This window comes from Balaenoptera borealis (genome assembly GCF_965194805.1).
Source record: "Balaenoptera borealis genome assembly, chromosome: X".
Taxonomy (NCBI): Eukaryota; Metazoa; Chordata; class Mammalia; order Artiodactyla; family Balaenopteridae; genus Balaenoptera; species Balaenoptera borealis.
Window position 1 is genome coordinate 59,167,737 of NC_138881.1, and position 21,943 is coordinate 59,189,679.

General features: G+C 51.6%; 2 protein-coding genes across 8 annotated transcripts in view; one reads left to right on the forward strand and one right to left on the reverse strand.

Annotated features, from left to right (window-relative positions):
- ZMYM3 (zinc finger MYM-type containing 3) lies at positions 1-15,487 on the reverse strand. 7 transcript variants are annotated; one of them, XM_082377013.1, is made up of 25 exons: positions 15,387-15,487; positions 12,897-13,582; positions 11,869-11,912; positions 11,472-11,544; positions 10,744-11,038; positions 10,329-10,506; positions 9,757-9,975; positions 9,314-9,464; positions 8,947-9,062; positions 8,693-8,779; positions 8,415-8,565; positions 7,990-8,162; positions 7,618-7,783; positions 6,841-6,938; positions 6,596-6,758; positions 6,207-6,319; positions 5,892-6,066; positions 5,561-5,707; positions 5,011-5,114; positions 4,513-4,681; positions 4,062-4,213; positions 3,353-3,467; positions 2,511-2,765; positions 1,609-1,726; positions 1-1,485 (listed from the first exon to the last, which is right to left on the reverse strand). In XM_082377013.1, exons 2-25 carry the CDS (start codon positions 13,561-13,563, stop codon positions 1,293-1,295), a joined length of 4,122 nt encoding a protein of 1,373 aa, XP_082233139.1. In that variant the 5' UTR covers positions 13,564-13,582; positions 15,387-15,487; the 3' UTR covers positions 1-1,292. The 7 variants fall into 7 exon arrangements, with proteins under 7 accessions (XP_082233139.1, XP_082233140.1, XP_082233137.1 ...); XM_082377014.1 differs by lacking the exon at positions 15,387-15,487 and adding an exon at positions 14,968-15,007; XM_082377011.1 differs by lacking the exon at positions 15,387-15,487 and adding an exon at positions 14,788-14,912.
- Positions 15,081-21,943, forward strand: part of NONO (non-POU domain containing octamer binding) — a 21,042-nt gene continuing 14,179 nt past the window's right edge. Inside the window, exon 1 of the mRNA XM_082377286.1 lies at positions 15,081-15,312. Coding sequence (XP_082233412.1) covers positions 15,256-15,312 — 57 coding nt within the window. The 5' untranslated portion in view covers positions 15,081-15,255. The remainder of the gene's footprint in view (positions 15,313-21,943) is intronic.

Sequence of the window (21,943 nt, forward strand, 5' to 3'; positions counted from 1 at the left end):
CAATTTTAACTCTTTATTTGAAACAAACAATTCCAGAGACAGAAGGTTAGTCGTGACAACAGCTTCTCACTACAACACAAGGGCGGGCATGGCTCACTGAAGGGACAGGCCAGGCGCCTCAGAACAATATATACAATTTAAACAGTGGCTAAACTGGTGACAGTTATAAAAACACAAAAAGGAGGCGGGGGAACAGCAAAGCCAACAGGGAAAGAACTGGGTACCCCCTTTGCCAGATGCTAAGAGTTTTCTGGAACTACAGAGGCAAGATGGGGAAGAGAGGAGATGGAGGCAGTGGGGGCAGGACCCACGCCCACAGCTCCTCACCTATCCTTTGACTACAGATCCCATCCTGCATGACCCAGGGCCCACACAGGCTAGGCCTGGCTCTCACGATGGGGGAAGAACAAGAGTGGGGAACCCAGCCCCAACCCAAGTCACAAGGTAGTTTTTGCCTTGGGAACTCTGTCCACTGAACTAAAGGGAAGCAGTTACAGAAGGGGGCTAAGCATGTTGACACCATGGCTCATGCCAACCTAAGATGGCAGAGAGAGACAAACACATAAACCAAGGGGACAGGAGTCTGCTCCCCATACTTAAGAGTCATTCTCTGCCTTTGAGGGAAAGAAAGCATTTGGAAGATTTTATTTAATCGCAGCACCAAGGGTTGATGCTTACAGGGGTGGAGAGGGGGAACAAGGTGGCGAGGAGGAGGTTCCAACCACCAGTTATCTCGTGGGACGGGAAGACTGCCTAAGCTCTGTGTTTTAGGTAAATGGTCCCCTCGTTACTTTCATGGTTTCTCTCGTATCTTTCATACAAGACCCTTTAGCTTGGTACCGGGGAAGAGTAGAGAAGGGAGTGGGCACAGGGCAGAGAAGGCAGCTGGGTTCTTCCCTTGGCCAAACCTAGGAACAAGGGCCTTTACCTATGTGGGATGGGTCAGGAAACCCAAAGCCAACAGGATCACCAGAGCCATTAACACTCCACCCAGAGTCTGGCCCCAGGAGAAGGGGTTTACTCTGAAACATAAAGAAAATGGCCTAGCTGGTTTTTGCCCATCACTGGGAGACCAGTCCCTCAGTACAGAGGACTGGGGCCCTGTGGTTGTCAAGTGGTTTGGGAGAAGACAAAAGCCAGGGATTCCTAGGGAAGGCAGGGAATGGATGAGTAGAAAAGGGCAGTCAGCGCCCTTCAGAATGAGTAGCATTGGTTCCTGGGCCAGTCGCCCTGTGGGACGTGGCCACGGGACAGACATTGGTGTGAAAGATGGATCCGGGCAGCACGTGGGCTTAGTCCAGGTCTTCCTCCCCGGGACGACCCAGCTCCTCATAAATCTCACGCACAGCCAGAATGCGATTGAGCATGCTCTCCAACATGCTGCGGTCCATGGGGATCACAGAATACCAGAGAGGTGACTCGGCGATGCAGGACCGCTCGGGTTGCAGGTAGAACACATCGTTGCGAGTCCGGAGGCTTTCGGGACTGCAATGGTGGGGGTGGGGGTGCGGGTGGGGGTGGGGCGGGAGGACAGAGATCAGTTCCTGGGCGAAGTAGAGCCTGTGGGTCCCCCCCGCTTATGCCATTCCTGCGAACCTGCCAACTCACCATTTTGAGAGATAGAATTCATAGAACTTGACAGGGCAGCGGAGGGGATTCATGCGGTTCTCACGCTGCTCTAAGATGGGGGCTTCGTCTTCTCTCTTCCGTTTCCCAGGACCGGTGTCTGTGGAGGAGACGAATGAACCAGACTCCTTAAAAGTGCAGTCTCAACGAGGCACCTCCAAGAGCACAGTCCAGGGCACGGGGGGAAGGCCTCAGGACACAAAACAGTCTCATGGAGAAATAAAGGCAGAAGAAGAGTCTGTCAGTCTCTCTGTACCAACCCAACGCTCTGTAGGGTGTTGCTCTGCAGTGAACCCTGGTTCTCATTGCTAAGGTCTCCATCATCTTCCCCAAGTTGATTTCCTGAAGAGGTGATCTCAGAAGTTACACAGACAAACTGACAAAACAGACCCTACCGCAAGATTGGGGTTGCCTTCCGGGATAAACAGCGATGGCCCCAGCCCCTGGCACATTAGTCCTGGTAGAGGCTCAGGTTCAGAAGGGACCTTGGGAACTGATTCCAGGGCCAGAATGGAAACCAAGGTGCTGTGGCAGTTATGCCCACTAGCTAAGAGTGACAGAAAGGCTGTCATTCACTCTTGTCAACTCTTCCCCTCAGCCAAACCCACCCAACAGCTTCCCACCTGTCCAACCCCCCCAAGCCCCAAAAGTAAACTGCCCTGAAATGAGGAAAAGTGGGAAACAGGCAGCTGGGTGACCTCCTATTTATGCAATAGCCACTGCCCATCGGACTGAAGGACTGGCTGTTTTCATCTTTTCTGCAAACCCAGGAACGGAAGGATAGAGAAGCTGGGGGCAATGGAGAGGGCCAACCTGGTGGCACGGTGGGGCACGGAAGGGGAGGGCAGAGAGGGGGAAAAGCAAAGGAGGGGGCAGCTTCGTACCTCGCCCTTTCCTCTGGCGGACGGGGGCGTAGTAGCGGATGCTCACCACCTTGGTGGTGCCCCGAGGAGTGGTACACTTGCGGGACTGCCGCACCACGTTGGTGAAGGAGAGCTGCATGTGTTCCTCAGCCGTCTGCAGCCCAAAAAACTTAGTGTTGAAGAACATGAGGGTGTTGAGAAGGACAAAGGGCGAGTAGACCCCCAGCTGCTTACACTCCCAGAGGTGCTCTTCCTCCACTCGGGAGAACACCGTATCTGCAACGGGCAAGGGGGAGAGGCTGGTCAGGAGGGATTGACTACACAAACCCAACCGCTTCTGCTCCCACATGTCCCGCTCACAAGCACTGGGCACGCCAGACTCATTCGGTAAGGGACCACTGCATGTAAAACCCTGACGCCTCGCTATACTGCACAGGAGGGCTGGATTTTTGGGTTTGTTTTGGTTCGGTTTGGGGTGGGGTTTTTTTGGGGGGGGATAGTTTTTTTAACGGTTTCCACCTGCATTCAGACCTTCGCTCACCATCCTCAAGTTACAGGCAGGTCGACGTAAACCTTGAGGAGTCCCACAACTTCTTCCTTTTTTTCCTTCACTTACCACTCAAACCCTGGTCACCATTTTGGGTCCCAGAGATAGCTCTTCAGACCTAAGTCTTGATCCCCTCCTTATGTTCAAGGACAGGGGCTCTGGCTCCTCTAGCTCTTAACCCTGAGGCACCCAACTACACACGTCTACGCTCAGACCCTTTTGTGAAGAGTGGCAGACCCAAGAGCCCTGGACTCAGAATGGTGCACTGGAAGAACGGAGGAAAGGGCGGAGGGGTTGCTAAGTCCCTGTCCCTTACTGTTGGGGAGGAGTGTGGGCTGCCAGGTACTCAGAGACTTGTTGAGTTCTTGAACAAAAGTCAGGTAGTAAAGGTCCGTGAAAATGTTCACCATTCGGTTATTTTCCAACAAGTACTGGAAAAAGAAAAACAGACACACATAGAGCTAGACTCTAGGCCCTAGAGGAAAGACGATGAGGCCGAAGGCCCCAGGCATGGCGACCTTGACAGTTAGGAGCCCACGGGAAACAGGTGCTGGATTTAGTGATCCAGAGTGGTTCTCCCCAGGTATACCTACAGCTCTGAGGAGCTGAGGCCTTGCTGGAAGAGGAGGAAGTCTGGAAGAGATGTGTCACAGCCGCTTCTTCACAAGCCCAGACCCCCTTGTCAGCTGAGGCATGGCTGACGTCTCCCATTGGGAACCAAACATTACCCCACCACTCAGGGAACCCAGCTCTGCCCATCCCTCCCCTCCTAAAGTGGGTTTCAGGATGACAAAGGGACCCGCAGAGCAATGAAGACTGCTCCTTGGTCAAAAGTCCTGGAACACAGCTTTGATTTTAGAAGAGTATTCTCATTTCTTGTCGTGTCTAGAGTAGGAGATGAAAGGCAAGCTGCCTGCTCAAGGCAGGAAACAAGGTGAGGAACAGGGAGTGGGACAGGATCATTTCTGGTGGGACTCTGCCTGCTGTGTTAAGTGACGGCAAGTGAGGCAGGGCGCAAGGGGTACCTGTTGGATGCCAAGACACAGATAGTAGATACTGTCAGGTTCATATCGTTCACCGTTGGGTCGAGTGATTTCTCTCACAAACTGGGCCAGACCGTAGTTGAGCTCAGCAGCTGAGCAGGCCAGAATATCCTCTTTGATACGCATAGGTTTGGCTGCAGTGATACACAGTGGAGGTGGCTGGCATTAAGACAACTGCACATTAAGAATTTCCTTTAGCTCCACCATTAACCCCTTCACCCCTTAGTCACGTCCAGCTCCAGAACAAACCCACCAATTACACAAAGAGCCCTCAGCCTTGAAACCTAGACGGCAGCTCCCCTTATTCTGCAACTCCTCCCCATCTTCACAGGATACCCTTAAGTGATCACAGCCTTATCACTTGTAGACATCTACAGCTGAATCACAGCCCTGCCCCTGCTCCCCTTCCCCTCCTCCTCCCCTGGGTACTTACGGCCAAAGCGCAGCTCATCACCCTTGCTGGTTTCTCCATTGGCGTATTTCGACTGCACCCAGCACTTCCAAGCATTGACACCATATGAATAGTTGAGTCCAGTACAGCTAGGCTGGCTGCTCATGGAGTCCCGGGAACAGCTCTCTGAAAGCACCAGCCGCTTTTGACCCTGGAGGGGAAGAGAAAGGAGGGAGTGGTGGAGGTAAGGCCAGGGCACCATGGAAGCTAGTCAGGACAGTGTTCACCACCAGGGGAGGTGGGGACTGATGAAAGAACACAGCAAGCTTCCACAGCGCAGAACCCCAGGAAGAGCTCTTATAACCTCTGATGAACTGGGGAGAGAGCAGACTTTGGCTGTACCTTAGCATTCACAGTGGTGGAGAAAGGAGGCTAGGGAAGGCGAAACTAAGGCTGCTGACTTGGCTATGAAAGCCACCCCCCACCCCGCCCTTTGAGCCTCCATCCCTCTTCTGTGGATACAGCAGCCCCAGCCCTCACCTTCCTCATGGTTCGGGGAAGGTCTTGTTCAGTAGACACATCCTCAGGCCCTACCAGGCCACAATCAAACAGGAAATCTACGCTGGGGTTAATATCCAAAGGATCTAGAGGGGAAAGGAAGAAGAAATCAATTTTCTAAGACCTCAGCCCCATAGTCCTCCCACCCCACCCCTGCTACTTGTTCACCTGACTCGAGATGAGCCTCTGAGACAGCTTCATTGTAGTCACCAGGACAAAGCTATATACTGAGAACGTGCTCAGAGGGACATACACACAAAAACTCACAACAATGGGAACGTTCCTAGCACTACTGAACTGTAAACTTTTAAACATGGTTAAGATGGTAAATTTTATGTTATGTGTTTTACCACAATTAAAAAAAAAAACAACAAGATTCAAGCATAGAATGGTCTGCCTGTCCTGGTATCTCCGGCACCGCTCCCTGTGAGAGTCTTCGGTTTAGGGTCATGCTCGGGGTAACAAGCAACACTCCTTTCCTGACGGCGCAAATGCTACTGTACACAGCGGGCACGCCCTGAATCCTACTCACTCTTGGGGAAGTCCGCCTCCAAGTCTTGCCCAGGCTCATCCAACACATTGGCCATCTTGACGGCCATGGCCAGGACATCATCCCGAGCTGGCCCAAACAGGTCGCAGTCTTCCAGAAGTCCCTCTGCACTCTGGTTGCTCACGAGATCTGGGAGGCAGAGAGGTTGGCTTAGTCCCTGCAGCTCCTACTTGGCGCCCTCAACTGGCTTTCAGGGGCTGATCCCAACTATTCCCCCATCCCGCCAGGCACCGAGATCACCACTCTCCGCCCCCTTAGGCAGAGACAGACTGGCAGCACCCTGTCTCCCTCACCGCCGCTGTCCATGGCATACCACAAAGGTCAGATGAGGCCTTGTCTAACTCCTCGGCCTCTGCAATCATTTCTGCCATAGCCAGGATGTCGGCCTCCAAGGGGTTAGAAGGGATCTTCACCTTCAGCTCCTCGATGGTCTCCACAATCTTGTCTGTGCTCTCCAAGGTAGTGGGCAGGAACATGGGCACAGGCACCTGGAGGCACGAATCCCAACTAAACGCCAAGAACCACACCAGCAGATGAGAGGAACGGCTGGTGAGAGGGAGGGGGCAGGGTGGGTCTCAAGCCTGGGAGGGTAAAGGAGGCCCCCACCAGGAAGGGCAGGAAAACTTACCGGGATAGGCATTGAGAAAGGCACCGGGACTTTCTGGCAGTACAGATGCATAGGCACTGGCACAAAGATGGGCACTGGGATGGGCAGCACAATCACCTGTGGCTTCCACTCTTCTGCTGACAAAAAAGGGGTCTTCTCAGAGCGCCTGCCAGATGGGTCACATCTGACCCAGGACCTGGTGCTTGTCACCCCCCCAAAGCTCTAACACGTGCTCAGTGTCACAAAACTGCCCTTGAACCAAATGTTGAGAGACAACTCTGGGATTCTAGGATGACAATATGCAGGATGCTTCGGCCACCTAAGAAACCCCCTCGTCCAGCTCCCAGGCACAGGGCTGGAGGCCCAAGACCAAGGAACACAGCCTGTGGCGTCTCGGCACCTTCACTCACCTGTCTGACTCCCTTTGGACTTCATTTCCACCTTGCAGGAGACCCCCCGATTCTGCATCAGTGGTTTACACATGGCAGCTTTGTTTTTGCGGGGTGTTGCTGGGGGCGGTGGGGGTGGAGGAGGGGTGGGAGCAGCAGGGGCTGTTTGGATCTTCACAGGGATCTGCAGAGACAAAGGAATTTTAGTGCCACTGACTACGGTACCCTCCTCTGAGACCATCCTCCCCCCTGGCTTTTGCCCTGACCTTGCCCAGATTCCCATTTTCCTCTGAGGTCTTTACAGTGTTGCTGTTCTCCACTTTGGTTTGAGAGGGTGTCTGGGGCTTCGCCTCAGAAGACTGGCCTGTAGATCAAAGCAAACGAAAGCTCTCATCTGAGGCACTAGCTCTCCGTTTTCCTCACCCCTGCTCCAGGAGAGCTTCATTAAGAGAACACCAAATATGAATGGGAAGTCTCAAATTTTCCCTCCACCCCCGCCCCCAGGTCTAGTCTTGTCTAGGTCCCAGCAATAGCGGCCCAAAAGATTCTTTGCTCCTGGCTGCCAAGGATGAAAAATAGTGTCCCAGCAATGACCCATAATTTAAGGCCTTCCATTTAGATGGCCCTCAGGAGTTTAGTACCCCTGGAGTGCGGAGAGGCCGGGGTAACATTCTAGAAACAACAGTCTTCACTCTCACTAAAGGCAGAGCTTATGCCAACACTTCCTTCTCTCTTAAAACTAACCACAGCCCCCATATGCCCCACCCTACCTGGGCAGGTACCCATTCCCTACAATAAATCCCTTATAGAAAATCAGTAGGATCTAACTCTCAGAACCTTTTTTTTTTTTTTTTAAACTCTCAGAACTTTTAAACGAGACTCCTCTAGTACCTCTACAGTCCGGAAGCTGAAAGAGAACGCAGTACCAGGACCTCTGGCCAGGGATGAGGTGAAAGCGGGAGAGGAAGCAGAAAGGGGCCAGGCCCAGGATCAGAAGAGTCCAGGCCAGTTCTAACAGACTGTGCCCCCTGCCCAGGACTCACTGTTCAGGAGGCTCTCGGGCCCACTCTGGGTATCCAGGTTGGGTTGGTTCTGCTGGCTGTAGAAACGCAGCAGACATTGTTGGTTGCAGAAATGACGGATCTGCCCACGCCAGTGGATGGTCTCCAGCAGCTTCCCCTGGCGCTTACAGGCATGGCACCGGGCAGCCTGAGGGTGTCAACAGGATGGTCAGACCTGCCTCCCTAAAATGTGCTGGGTGGGCCCTTTGCCCTGGGATAAGTCGTGCTGCTCCCCTTGGAGGCTGGGTAAGCCGGAGCCCCCTCCCTGGAGATCGGCCCACACCCTGATGGCAGCACAACAGCCCGTGCTCCCTGCCGCCTTTTCCCTCCTTTGTAACGTGCTGCCCCCCTTACCTTGCAGTACCACAGCAGGTACTTGCTCTTACAGTCCTCGCTGCAGAAGTCCCAGGTGCTGCCGTCCAGTTGCTCGGTGACTCCGCGCTGGCAGGTCTGGGAGCAGTAAGTACAAGTGATACAACACAATCCCAGCTTCTTAGTGAAGTCCTGTTTGTACAGCAGCACACAGCCTGGAAAGGGGGCAAGAGGGAAGAGTCCAGAGACGCAGAAATCTCCATGGCCGTGAGACCCAACCTTTTCAAGGCAGTGCACCTGAACCCTCTAACAAGCTCCCGTGCCCAAAGCCTGGGGACAGAAGGCGTAGAGCGTCCTGAGCAGAAGGCCCTGGCCCCGTGGACCACTCTGCAAGCCCTCCTTACTTAATCTGCCATTCTCCCCAGCTGTGAGGTACAGAGCCCTCTGCCCCTTCCCCATCTCCTTACCTTCGCTGCAGAAGCTCTTCTCCACCCCACTGAATCGGAGCTTCTCATGCAGGAGTTTCTCCTGCCGGCAGTGCTCACACTGGGACACCACACCCCGAAGGCGCTTGAAGTCCTCACAGCAATCACGGCAGCAGAACTGGAACACCTGGTCCTGGGACGGGGGCACAGGGTGGGGAGGGCAGGGCTGTGACATCTGGACCTGGCGAGAGCCAAGTGGAAGGACCCCTTCAGACAGATGTCTCTGTGTAGCAAGATGTGGGTGGGGGTGGGGATCTTACCTGCCAGTCCAAGACCTCAGGCTTGCCACTGAAGAGGCTGTGGCAGTAGTGACAGCTCAGGTGAATGCCCCCCTCGGGGCTTGTGCGCTGGAGGGAAGGAAGACAAGTAAGGGAGGGGCAAGATGTGTGTGGTGGGCGGGTAGGGGTAGGGGAAGTCAGGCTTGTTCTTTGCTCTGCCCAGGCCTACCTACCCCAAATCTCATACCCTCTCTACGTCGCCACACCCTTTATCCCTGGTCCAGGGTTTGGAGTACCTGGAACTTGGTCCAGCAGCTGGGGCTGCAGAACTGGTAGACTGTGCGATCAACCTTGTTGTAGTAACAGGGGTCAGAGAGGCTGCGGCGGCAGAAGCTGCAGGGTCGGGGAGGGCCTGGGGCATAGAGAGAAAAGGAGAGAGAGAAAGAGAGAGAGAGAAAGAGAGAGAGAGAGAGAGAAAGAGAGAGAGAGAGAGAGAGAGAGAGCACACAGAAGGTGTAAGGCAGTGCAGAGATGGAACAGGAAATCCACGGGAAGATGTGATTGGGGCTGAAGTCGGGCAGCAGGGGTTACTTTAGAAGAAGGGAGTATGGGAGGTGGAAGGAAGGCCAGCAGGGGTCTCAGAGAAGAGGGCTTTGCACCTACCAGTGAGCCCTGCCTGCTTCACTTTGTAAGAGGTGGTACAGCACAGGGAACAGAACAAGCTGGTCTTGCCATTACGGTCCACATGGGATAGCATCTCAAAGTTCTTACACAGGGTCTTGCACCAGACACATGGGTACACCCGTGTGTTTTTCTGTGAGGATGGGGAAGGAGAGGCTGAGGCTGGATTTGTCCCTTCACTTTTATTTTTTTAAATTTTTAAAACATGAAATATTTCAGGCATACAAAAAAAGTATAGATGATGAGATAACAAAGACCTGTGTATCCACCAGCCAGCTTCAAAAATAAAACATAACAGATACAATTGAAACCCCCTTTATTTGTTTTATTTCTCCCAGCCCTCGACCCGTCAGGCACCTTTATTTCTCACCCAAGGACCGCACCCCCTTCCACAGCCCTCTAATGCACTACTCCCTCGGCCCCACCTTCTTGTACGCCCCCAAGCAGGTTGTGTTGCAGAACCGCTTTTGTTGGCCCTCGTGGAAGAGGAGCTCGGGGCCAGGGCTCCCGGTCTTGGTGTAGATGTAAGCCCCACACTGGTCACAACAGTTGGTTTTCAGTCCCTTGTTGGCCCGGAATTTGGAGAAGCAAGAGTCGCTGCAGAGCCGGTGCACCACGCTGCCATTGCTGACCTCGTGCAGGACCTGCCACATACACACACACACACCCCCTGAGCTGGGGCCTGGCCACCACCACCCACCCTAGTGCAAGGACAGCCCACCCCGCCTCACCCTAGACCTTCACAGCAGACAGTGGGCCCAGGGACCCCCCAACCTGCACATCGGGCTGCCGACTTGATGGTGAGGTCCTGAGAGGCAAGGAAGGCCAGCTGCACACATCCTGGAGAAGCTCTATCCTTGAATATGCTCCCTCACGATGGCTGCTTCCCCTCCCCACTCCCCTCTTCCACAGGGCCTGGCCCCTGCAGCCCCAGGATTGCAGGGGCAGCTCAGGGCTGGCCAGGCTCTGTAAATCAGCCCCCATCGAGCTTCCTCACCTCTCCAGTCTTCTGGCATATACTGCAGCGAGTGGCATCGGCGGGATCCCCAGACTGGGGGATTGGGCGCTGCTGCTGGGCCTCATACAGAGAGAGACAGACAGATGTGCAGAACTCATGGAAGGAGCCTCCTGAACCAGTCTGCGCCACAACTGAGTCCTTGGTGTTCCAGATCTCCCTGGAGGTGGGGACAGGTTTGCACATTCACTCAGTACCACCCTCTCATTTCATCAGCCTCCACCCTCCTCCTCTGGGATCAATGACCACAGAACCAAAATACTCTCGGACCCCCCCCCCCCCCAAGTCACCTCTCTCCCAGTTCCACTTTGCTACGTTCTTGCCAACATAGTCTCTGTCTCACCCTTTACTCCCAGCCCGATCCCTGCCCTCCCCACAGCCCGGGACCCTCACGTACTTCTTGCAGAAGGTACAGGTCTTTTTGCCGGAGGGCTTCTTGGAGAAGGTGGTGAGACAGGATGAAGAGCAGAAGAGCTGTGGCAGCCCCTTGCGCTGGTAGGCCGTCTGGCCCTTCTGCAGTGGTGTCCGGCAGTGGGCACAAGTCATCTTGGTGCCTACCGCTGAGCGCCCAGCCCTCTGAGCCACGCTCGAGCGTAGGGACATGCGAGGAGAGCGCCGGGGCCGGAATGGCACAAAGTCCTCATCGTTGGGGTCATCTACCATGGCATCAGAATCCTCATCTGACACTGGAACTGAGGAAGTGGGGGGGGGGGGGGCGGGGAGAAAAGGCTGAGGGACCAGGCCTCCAGCTACCACCTGACCAACAGGTAGCTCAGCTGATCCTGGGATCCCCAATCTCTGTAGTCCTTGGCTTTATACCCCGCCCCTATTACATTGGAATCTCAAGCCACCCGGTGTCACTCTCCCTTAGTTACTCTGTAACCTCCCAGGGAGGGGAAGGGAGGGATCCAAGGGAGAAGATTCAGGGACAGGGATGGCAGAGCTGAAACAGGAAACTCCATTCTCACTGCTCTTGTTTTCAATTTCCCCCACTGCCCCTGGTTCCCATGCCAACCCAGAGCAGAGACAGGCGCTTCGCACTCTGCAGAGTGCGCCACTACAGGAGCCAGGAGATCCATGGCCCGCCACATCCCACTGGGTCACACTTCCTCAAGGCCTACTCACTGCTCTCAGTGGAATCCACAACCTCAGGTTTTGGAGGCTCTACTCTTCTAACGCGCTCGCTTCTCTTCTGCACCTTGGAAACATGGGGAGGGGAGGAAAGCTGACACCAGGGGCAGGCTAAAGGGCCAGCTGCGCTAGTACAGGGTTTGGGGGGGGGGTACAGAAATAGGAGGGGGAAGGGAGAGTAGGGACCCTTGGCCCTGCCCTTAGGAGGAGGGGAGAAAAGGAGGCTGGACTTTCTCCTTAAGAAGCAATAGACACAAGCGCTCCCTCCCTCCTCCTAACTCTCCTCACACACACCCTCCACAGAGCAACATCTGGGAGGGAAAATGAAGGGTCTGTCCTTCCCAGAGCTACAGGGGGAACCAGACTCCTTCCAATCCCCTCCCCCCCTCACCCTCTCAGGCGGCTTCTCACTCGCCTTCCCAGTCAGGCCATCTCCTGCAAAGGAAGCAGAAAGCAACCTAAATCTTGAGCCTGCCTTCACCACCCCCTCCCTGGCCCAACCCCCGCCTCCATTCCTGGGGAAGAACTTACTCAAAACTGAAAGGGAAAACTCGAGTGCCTGTGGCTTCTTGGGGCCCCTCTCAGGGTTACCTTGAGCTCTGCACTAAGGTGGGGGAGCGGCGCGCAGCTATTCTCCATGAAAAAAATCCTACCTTCCCACCAGCTTTCTGTCCCAATCATTGGGAGTTAAGGAAACACAAGTAACACACCTTTCATCAAGCATTTATAGTTTATCAACAAAAACAAATGCAACCACCCAAAGGTAGCAAGGGAAGAAGGAAGCATTAATGTATGCGGAGGTTCCCCTGGACTCAGGTGGTTATATAAGTCCTAAGACCCTGGTCACAGCCTGGGAGAGGCACAACACTAGGCAGAATTGGGGAGAAATGCGAGCCTCTCAAGTCTAGGCTGGCCCTCCCCTATCAGAGACACAATCCTAGGCCCTGCATGTCTACCATTCCTCTGAAATCACTATGCACTTGGCGGCTCCAGAGCCTAGTTATCATTCATCAAACCCAGAAACCCCAGTCTCATCTAGAACAAAACAGCTAGAAAGATCTTAGAACCAAGAAGCCTGGTGTCCTCCCCAAATCCCAAAGGAAGGAGGATCCTGGTACCAAAAGCCCACTGGGGGAAGAAAAAGGGAACCTCTGCCACCAAACCCAGTCTTCTCAACCCACCCCCCTGACACCTCACCCCTATTTCTCCTCCACAGCCACTGAGCTCCCCCTACCCCTACTTTCCTTAACCTTCTTCACCACACCCCCACTCCTCCTTCCAAACCCCCCACTCTTCCATACACATCCCTACTTTTATCTCTCCACCCTCCTCCCACAACTTCTTCCCCAAACACACAGCCACCCTCCTTACCCCCACCCTCTCCCCATCCTTGATTTTCCAGCTGATCAGGCAACGTACCTGGCAAGGAAGGGTGTGCAGGGGGGCTAGGGCCCCCAGGTTTAGTCTGAGAACTGTTGATTCCATCCCCCAGAGTCTCTCCCACTGAAGGGCTGGGGGGGCCATTTGGGCTCTGTGGCTGCCCTTGGGGAAGCTCCTCCTCCTGCCCAGGGGAGCCCCTTCGCCCTGTAGCTATGGAGGTGGTCTCCTCCTCTTCAATATGTGGGGACTGCAAGGTTATTGGGGAATCTGGAGCCAAAGGCTCTAGTAGCCCCTCAGGTGAAGAGGGATTTGCCCCAGCCCCTGGGTCAGGTGGCACCACCTCAGGGGTCTGGCCCCCTGGTCCAGGCTCTAGGGTCTGATCTCCTGCATCCCATGCAAGGGTCCCCTCAGGACCATGGTCCACCTCTGGGGGGGAGGGGGCTTTATAGAGCAGCCCCCCCAGCCCCAGCAGCTCAGTGGCTCCATCCAGGACTCCAGGGTCTTTTTCCAGGCCAGCAGGGGTATCAAGCAGGTCCAGGGCTCCTGAGGATGGAGAAGGGCCAGGGGGGGCCCATCCTCGAGTTGGGGCAGTCTGGGATTCCAGTAGATCCTCTCCAAATTCCATGTCTACTGGAAGGTCTCCAGCCAGGGGCTTCTCTGGCAGGGTCAATGGGTCAAACGGACTGGGGAAATCACTGGGGTCCATGAGGATGACTGGATATGGGCTGTAGGTTAGGGGTAGAAAAGAGGACAGAAGAGGTGGTCTTCGCCAGAATTCCTTCTTATATAGGTTCTGGGACACACCCCATCATCCACTTGGATTTCTCTTGAATCGCCCCCACCACAACCGACAAGCATTTCCACAGGCTTTAGTGCAAATGACCACTCCCCCCACCAACATACAGCGCCCCCTGTGGGGAGAGGCGCCCCCCGCCCTGGCCCTGTGCCCCACTCGCCAGGCAGTCCGTCGTTCCACCCGCCCGCCTAGCCCCCGCCACCCCACTGCAACTCCCAGCTCCCCTCCCCCCTCACCTTTCACTCCCCCCCACAACTCGGGCTGAACGCCCCCTTAGAGTCTCCCAGGGCCGCTGCCAACAGGAGCCTTTCCCGCCCCCGCGATCTCAGTTTCTATCCCCTCCCCTCTCTCCTAGAGCCCCCCAGTTCCCCAGTCTTTACCCACCCTGTCTGGCCCCACCCCCCCTCCCCGCGTTGCATGATCCTCCCTCAGCCCTTCCCTCGCCCCCACAAACTGCCCTTCCTAACCCCTCCCCCCGCAGTTACCTTTCAGGGTCGCCCACTTCCTCAGCCCAGTCCCCCTTTCCTATTGCTCCCCCAGTCCTCCTTCTCCTGTTGCCCACCCCCCACCTCAGGCATTTACAGGAAGACATTTTGGAGCTACGATCTCTCCTTAGACCCCCCTCCCGGCTACTGCGAGAACCCGCCTGCAGGTTCGGTTCGGCTTGATCAGGCTCGACCCCTACCTGCGGCAGGGTTAGTGTAACGGCTACAAGCCTAGAACTGCAGACAGCGACGGCCCCGCGCTCCTTCTCCACCTCCCTCCCTAGCAGCCGGGACAGGGGTCGCGGCCCCTTTAAATGGCAGCGCCGCTCACAGCGCCCAGCGCTCTGCACCAGGCGGGCGGGCGGCGCCAGCAACCAACCCCATTGGCTGGCTCGAGGAGGGGGCTCGCGAGACAGCGCCGGCCCCCGGCGCGAGACTCCCAGCCCAGTGGACGCCTGGAAATTGTGGAGTGGAACGTCGGCACTGGAGATGGAGCTTGAGCCCCCGCCCGGGGCCCCGTTAGTTGAGAAGGAAAAGCTAGCCTCCGGAGCTTGGAAGCCCGCCCCCGGGGAAGGCGGCACCCCCTCTCCACCAAAGGGCCGAGTACACTAACCCACAAAAAACAGATCTACGCACCTGCTTCCCTTACCTGGCTTGAGAGTCTGGCCCCCGTCAACACCCGTGCCCGCCCTACCTCCTGGAGCCCACTCTACCCGTGATCCCCTCCTCTCATTCAAATGGTTCCCGGTCCCCTCCCCCTCCCCGTGTCTCTCTCCGCTTCCCACTCGTGTTCAACCCCCCGGCGTCCGCCCCCCTCAACAGTCCCTACCTACGCCATGCCGCAGGCGCCTGCCAAGATTACCCTCCCCCCCAACCCCACCTCTCCGGGGCCCGCCCCCTGGGCGACTGTTGGGGTAATGAGTGACAGCGAAGGGTGGGGGGAGGCAGTGACCCAACCCTCACGTGCCCCTCCTCCCCTTGTCTGCAGCCTCGGGCCCCCCTAACCATTCTGAGACTCAGAGTTGTGGGGTGTCTTAAGCCTGGTCTCCAGCCACCCAGGGCGAGTTAAATGGCTCTGGCTCAGTGACAACGCCTATGCAGTAGCCGTTACTGCCTGATGACCCCAAAACCAGGTCCTGCAAAGACACTCCCCCACTCCTTCCACGGTCTTAGGGTAAGTTCTGAGATCTTCTCCCTGAGTCTTCGCGCAGGAGCCCCCAGCGTTATCTCTTCAGTAGTTTTCCTCACCGAGGCCGACAGCTCTCCTTCCTCCTTTCTCTGTCTCTCTGTCTCTGTCTCCCTCCCTCCCTCTTTCTGTCCTTGTCCCTCTCTCTCTCTCTCTCTCTCTCTCTCTCCCCCCCCCCCACTCTGGCGCGCACTCTCTCTCTCCCGGTCTCTTTTTGTCTCGTCTCTGTCTCTCAGGCTCTCTTAGGCACGAGCACGCACGCGCGCGCGCACACACACACTCCCCCTCCTGGATGGTCCTTAGCGTGTGGGTGTGGCTGGGGTTGAAGCTAGGGAAGTGGGGTAGGGGGAGGGGGCATTAGCATTAGGCCTACTGGCTTTAAAAAATGTGTGCCAGGATCCGTTCTCAGTCCCCATTAGAGTTAGAGCACTTTACAATCCCCGCTCTCTCCACTTTACCCCTCCGACCCCTAAGTGCTGGAGAGTATTTAGTATCTGAGATACTAGAAGAGGCTCAGGCTGGAAGGGAGTCCCATCACATTTTTAGGTTTGGTGTCCAGTGCCTGCTCTGGCCTGCCTCTTTGCCCTGGGCCTTTCTTCCTTCCCACACTAAGCCTCTCCTAGCCTTGTAGTCCTCCGGAGTTTTATTCTCCCTTGTCTCATTCACCTTCTCAGAAACCTTATCCTTCCTGGCTCCCCCCATGGCCTTGAGGTTATCTTTGCTCTCTCCTATATACAGAGATAAAAGCAAGAGTTTTCCCCTTTAGGTTTCCCAAACGCAGCTTTCTCTTTATCTTAACCAGTATACTGTGTATCCATCTCACACCTTCTGCTTATTTCTGTGTCCCTGTACCTCCTTTTGCATTTTCAATTTGTTCCATCTCAGTTGGGTCACGTCGTTCTTTTGTATTGCCTGCCCTTCTCAACACATGCTTGGATCCTTGACTGCTCTCGTTGTGGAGAATGCCTGGTTTCAAATTGAGGGGAGACAATCTAAAGGGGGCTGATGGTGTATTCAGAGGCAATGTGTATGAGTTCTGGAGACAGATAGACCAGAATTCTAATCTCAACTCTGCCTGCTTTTTAACCAGTTGACTTTGGATTTGTCTCTTGTCAAGTCACCAGGTCTTATTTTTCTCATCTTTAAAACAGAGATAAGAAAACCATCTAAATGTACAATAGAAAATTGGTCAAATCAATTTTGGTTATATTCATACACTGGATGTAGTAATTAACAACCATTACTACAAATTACTATTTTGCTGCAAACCTAAAACTACTCTAAAAAATAAAGTCTATTAAAAAAGCAAATGAGACACGAAAACATTCCAGATATAATGTTACATTTTTTTATAGGAGTTAAAATATGATACCAACTTTGTAGAGAAATTCTATATACATGTATACTTAGAAAAAGACTGGAAAGAAATACTGGGGATAATGATACCGCATAGCAATGCTACTAAGATTAAGTGAGGTGTGCACTTGCCTGACATATAGCAGGTGTTTAATAGATACTTGTTATTATTATAAGAGAAATAGAGCTGACTTATGAAAGGTTTGGGACTTCACACCCTGGAAGCTTCATGTCCTTAAAATAAATATCTACTTTTTCTCTTTTAGTAAGCCAAGAGTGCCCATAGTTGATAGGTTTGAGTATGTATCAGCCACAGATGAAAAGCTCTAACATAAATGGGCTGATGGGGGATGACAGGGAAGGTGTTGAGTAAGAGTGTGGCCTGCAATTCAACACTCATTTTCAGCCTTGTTACATTTATGGCATAGTACTCAATTCTGTTACTTGTTATTCACCATTTATAAAGCACTCCTAAAGTTCTGTAAACACTATAAGACAGGTAAAAACTCAGTCCCTGTCTTCATGAGAGTTCTTTCATTTTAATTATATATATCCTTTTCTGATTACAAAAAATATAAATGTTCACTGTAAAATTTTTGGAAAGCATAGACGGTCTGAAGAAGAAAGCAATGATCACTTTTATCCTATCCATCATACCTGGAGATAACCACTACTCTTTTTGATGTATATCCTTCCAGTCCTTTGTTTTCTTTTTGCATATTTTTTTTTTACAAAATTGGAATTATCTTGTACAGTATGTTCTACAACATAATTGTAATGGCTGTATATTATTCCATCATTTGCATGTGCCATGCTTTACTTAACTAACTACTGCTGGGTGTCAAACTTTTATTTTTTTATGACAGGCAAGGCTACATGTAACTTGATCAAACAATTGGAGATACTATTTGGCAGCCATTTGATTAGAGTGAAGTTCACTCTTTAGAACCAACTCTGGAAACATATGGATTCTTATTTAATGTCTTATACCATTCTAAAGTACCATGGAATGAAGAAAAGGAAATATGCATTTAGAGAGACTTTGGGGAAATGCTAGACTGTGAGCTCCTCAACAATAGGGACCAGTTCTTACTCATCTCTATCTCCAGCATCTAGCATAGTCCCTGATATGTTTGTTGGATGAATTGGTGGACGAATGAATAAGGGAGAGAGAGGGGAATAAAAGCCTCAATGAACTCAACTTGTAGTAATATTTCTATAATATAAGGAGAGAGGTAAGAGTGAAGCAAGAGGGGAGCAAAGGCAGGCAGGCAAAGATAAGGAACCTTCATCTTTATCTTTAAAAAGAAGAATACTACTCAGCCATAAAAAAGAATGAAACAATGCCATTTGCAGCAACATGGGTGGACCTAGAGATGATAATACTAAGTGAAGTAAGTCAAAAAGAGACAAATACCACATTATATCAATTATATGTGGAATCTAAAATATGATGCAAACTAACCTATCTATCTATGAAACAGAAACAGACTCACAGACATAGAGAACAGACTTGTGGTTGCCAAGGGGGAGGGGGTTGGGGGAGGGAAGGAGTGGGAGTTTGGGGTTAGTGGATGCAAACTATTACATATAGAATAGATAAACAAGAAGGCCCTACTTACTGCATAGCACAGGGAACTGTATTCAATATCTTGTGATAAACCATCATGGAAAAGAATATAGGGACTTCCCTGGTGGCGCAGTCGTTAAGAATCCACCTGCCAGTGCTGGGGACATGGGTTCCATCCCTGGTGTGGGAAGATCCCACATGCCTCGGAGCAACTAAGCCCGCAAGCCACAACTACTGAAGCCCACGTGCTCTAGGGCCTGCGTGCCACAATAACTGAGCCCGTGTGCTGCAATTACTGAAGCCTGCGTGCCTAGAGCCCACGCTCCACAACAAGAAAAGCCACCGCAATGAGAAGCCCGCGCACCGCAACGAAGAGTAGCCCCCGCTCACCGCAACTAGAGAAAGCCCGCGCACAGCAACCAAGACCCAACGCAGCCAAAAATAAATAAAAATAATTTTAAAAAGAATATAAAAAAGAGTGTGTATATATGTATAACTGCATCACTTTGCTGCACAGCAGAAATCAACACAACATTGTAAATCAACTATACTTCAATAAAAAAATTAAGCAGAGAGTCAATAACACTGCTTCAGTGAAAATCATCAAACGAATATTCTATTGAGAGCAAAATTCTTTTTGTATTGCTAAGAAATTTTTAAAACACAATATTATTTGAAAATTTTAAAAAAACGAAGAAGAATGAGTGAAATGTAGTAAAAGCATGCCTATTCCTCCTTATCAGCAAGTCCAATGGTGGCAGTCTGATTTAGTGTGATTCTGACTACACGCCACTCTTATTTATTTATTTATTTATTTATGGCTGTGCTGGGTCTTCGTTTCTGTGCGAGGGCTTTCTCCAGTTGCGGCAAGCGGGGGCCACTCTTCATCGCGGTGCGCGGGCCTCTCACTATCGCGGCCTCTCCTGTTGCGGAGCACAGGCTCCAGACGCGCAGGCTCAGTAGTTGTGGCTCACGGGCCTAGTTGCTCCGCGGCATGTGGGATCTTCCCAGACCAGGGCTTGAACCCGTGTCCCCTGCATTGGCAGGCAGACTCTCAACCACTGCGCCACCAGGGAAGCCCCTACACGCCACTCTTTAACATTCACTCTCTCCTGTCCAAACATCTCTCCCAACTTGGGAGGCAACATATCCTAATTTACTCCACAGGAGGTCAACTGACTTTATGAGACACACACCCTAGGGTCTATATGGGTTCCAGGATCTGTACAGGACTTTCTGCTATGGTGCTGTCCCTTGGGAAATCAACTTAGGTTATTATTACTTCTTTAGGTCCCACTTATACTTTCTTTTTTTTTATAAGAGCTTTATTGAGATAGAATTCATATACTATACAATTTGCCCATTTAAAGTATACAACTTAATGGATTTTAGTATATTCACGGATATGTGCAACCATTAATGACCACAGTCGATTTTACATTTTCATCATTTTAAAAAGAAACCTTGTACCCTTTAGCTATCTTCCCCCATCTCTCCATCTCCCAAAGCCTTATGCAAGCACTGTTCTACTTCTTTTCTCCATAGATTCCCCTATTCTGAACATTTCATATAAATAGAATCATATAATATGTGGTCTTTTGTGACTGGCTTTTTCCACTTAGCATGTTTTCGAGATTCATCCATGTTGTAGCATGTATCAGAACTTCATTAGTTTTTTATGACTGAATAATATCCCATTGTACAGATATACCGTATTTGCTTAACCATTCATCAGTTGATGTACCTTTTGGCTATTATGAATAACGCTGCTATAAACATTCACTTTTACCAGCTTTTATGTGAACACGTTTTCAGTTCTCTTGGGTAGGTACCTGGGAGGTGGGACTTCCCTGGTGGTGCAGTGGTTAAGAATCTGCCTGCCAATGCAGGGGACACGGGTTCGAGCCCTGGTCCGGGAAGGTCCCACATGCCACGGAGCAACTAAGCCCTTGCGCCACAATTACTGAGCCTGCACTCTAGAGCCCACGAGCCACAACTACTGAGCCTGTGTGCTGCAACTACTGAATCCTGTGTGCCTAGAGCCTGTGCTCCGCAACAAGAGAAGCCACCACAATGAGAAGCCTGCTCACTGCAACGAAGAGTAGCCCCTGTTCGCCGCGACTAGAGAAAGCCCACGCGCAGCAACAGACCCAACACAGCCAAAAATAAATAAATAAATTTATTTTTAAAAAAAAGTTCATTAAAATGGTATTGAATCCATAGTAGCTTTATTTATTTGTTAGTTTATTTATTTATTTATGGCTGCATTGGGTCTCCGTTGCTGCACGTGGGCTTTCTCCAGTTGCGGCGAGCGGGGTCTACTCTTCGTTGCGGTGCGCAGGCTTCTCATTGCAGTGGCTTCTCTTGTTGCCGAGCATGGGCTCTATGCACGCAGGCTTCAGTAGTTGTGGCATGTGGGCTTCAGTAGTTGTGGCATGCAGGCTCAGTAGTTGTGGCTTGCGGGCTCTAGAGCGAAGGCTCAGTAGTTGTGGCACACTGGCTTAGTTGCTCCATGGCATGTGGGATCTTCCCGGACCAGGGCACAAACCCGTGTCCCCTGCATTGGCAGGCAGATTCTTAACCACTGCGCCACCAGGGAAGTCCCATAGTAGCTTTTTTGTAACTATGTATTTTTTCACTTAACAGATACTAGAAACCATCATGCTGGAATCTATAAAATATTTGATATGAAAAGTCCTCATAGATCTTTATGCATCTATATGGAAAGATAGCTAAAGTATTTTAAGTGAGAAAGTCATGGCTCAGAAAAGCATGTATAGCTTAATCCTACATGTATAAAAAGGTATGAAGTTTTCCCTTTGACCAGGACAGTACAAACATAGAAAATAGAAATGCAATAATGTCATAATTGTAATCACTGGGATGAATAGAGGGAGAGACTTTTCTCTTTTTACTCTTGGGTATTGTTTGATTTTTTTTTTTCTGTAAGCAAGAAAAAATGCCTTTTTCAGAATAGAGGAATTCTTTTTTCATAATAGAGGTGTTATTTATTCTCAAAAATAACAATTCCATTGGTCTAGATATGTCCAATATGGTAGCCACTAGCCATATGTGGCTACTTAAATTTTAGCTAATTAAAATGAAATGGAATTAACAATTCAGTTCCTCACTTGCACTCGTCATATTTCACGACCTCAATGGCCACATATGGCCAGTAGCTACTGTATTGAACAGAGCAGATATAGAACATTTCTGTCATTGCAGAAGGTTCTAGACAGGCTCTAGATCCCTGTGTCCCCACATAAGGTGGTGCCAGTCGGAACACCCTGAAACCTTGAGTGTGAATTAGTTAATTAGTGGGAATTAACTACAAACACCTATCACTTGAGTGTTGTAGCCCTTGATTAACCACAGGGCTAGTTAGGCGTTACTGAAAAATGAAGGTGATTACCTAATTGGCATCCTTTGGAATATAGAATCAGTCTGATCTGGAGGCCTACAATGTATCCATGGCAATGATGACACCTGTTGAGTCTCTCTGTAAATCGTGGGAATAGTGATGTTTGGACTGCTGGGTTCCCTGGTTACCATGGAAATGAGGGTACTGGTTACAATTCTTTGTAATCACACAGAGACTAAAGTATCGATCCCCCATCCCCCATCCCTTTCTATAACCATAGCCATAGTGATGACTATTTCAGCTGGGCTTTAGGAGTAAACCTGGCAGCAGGA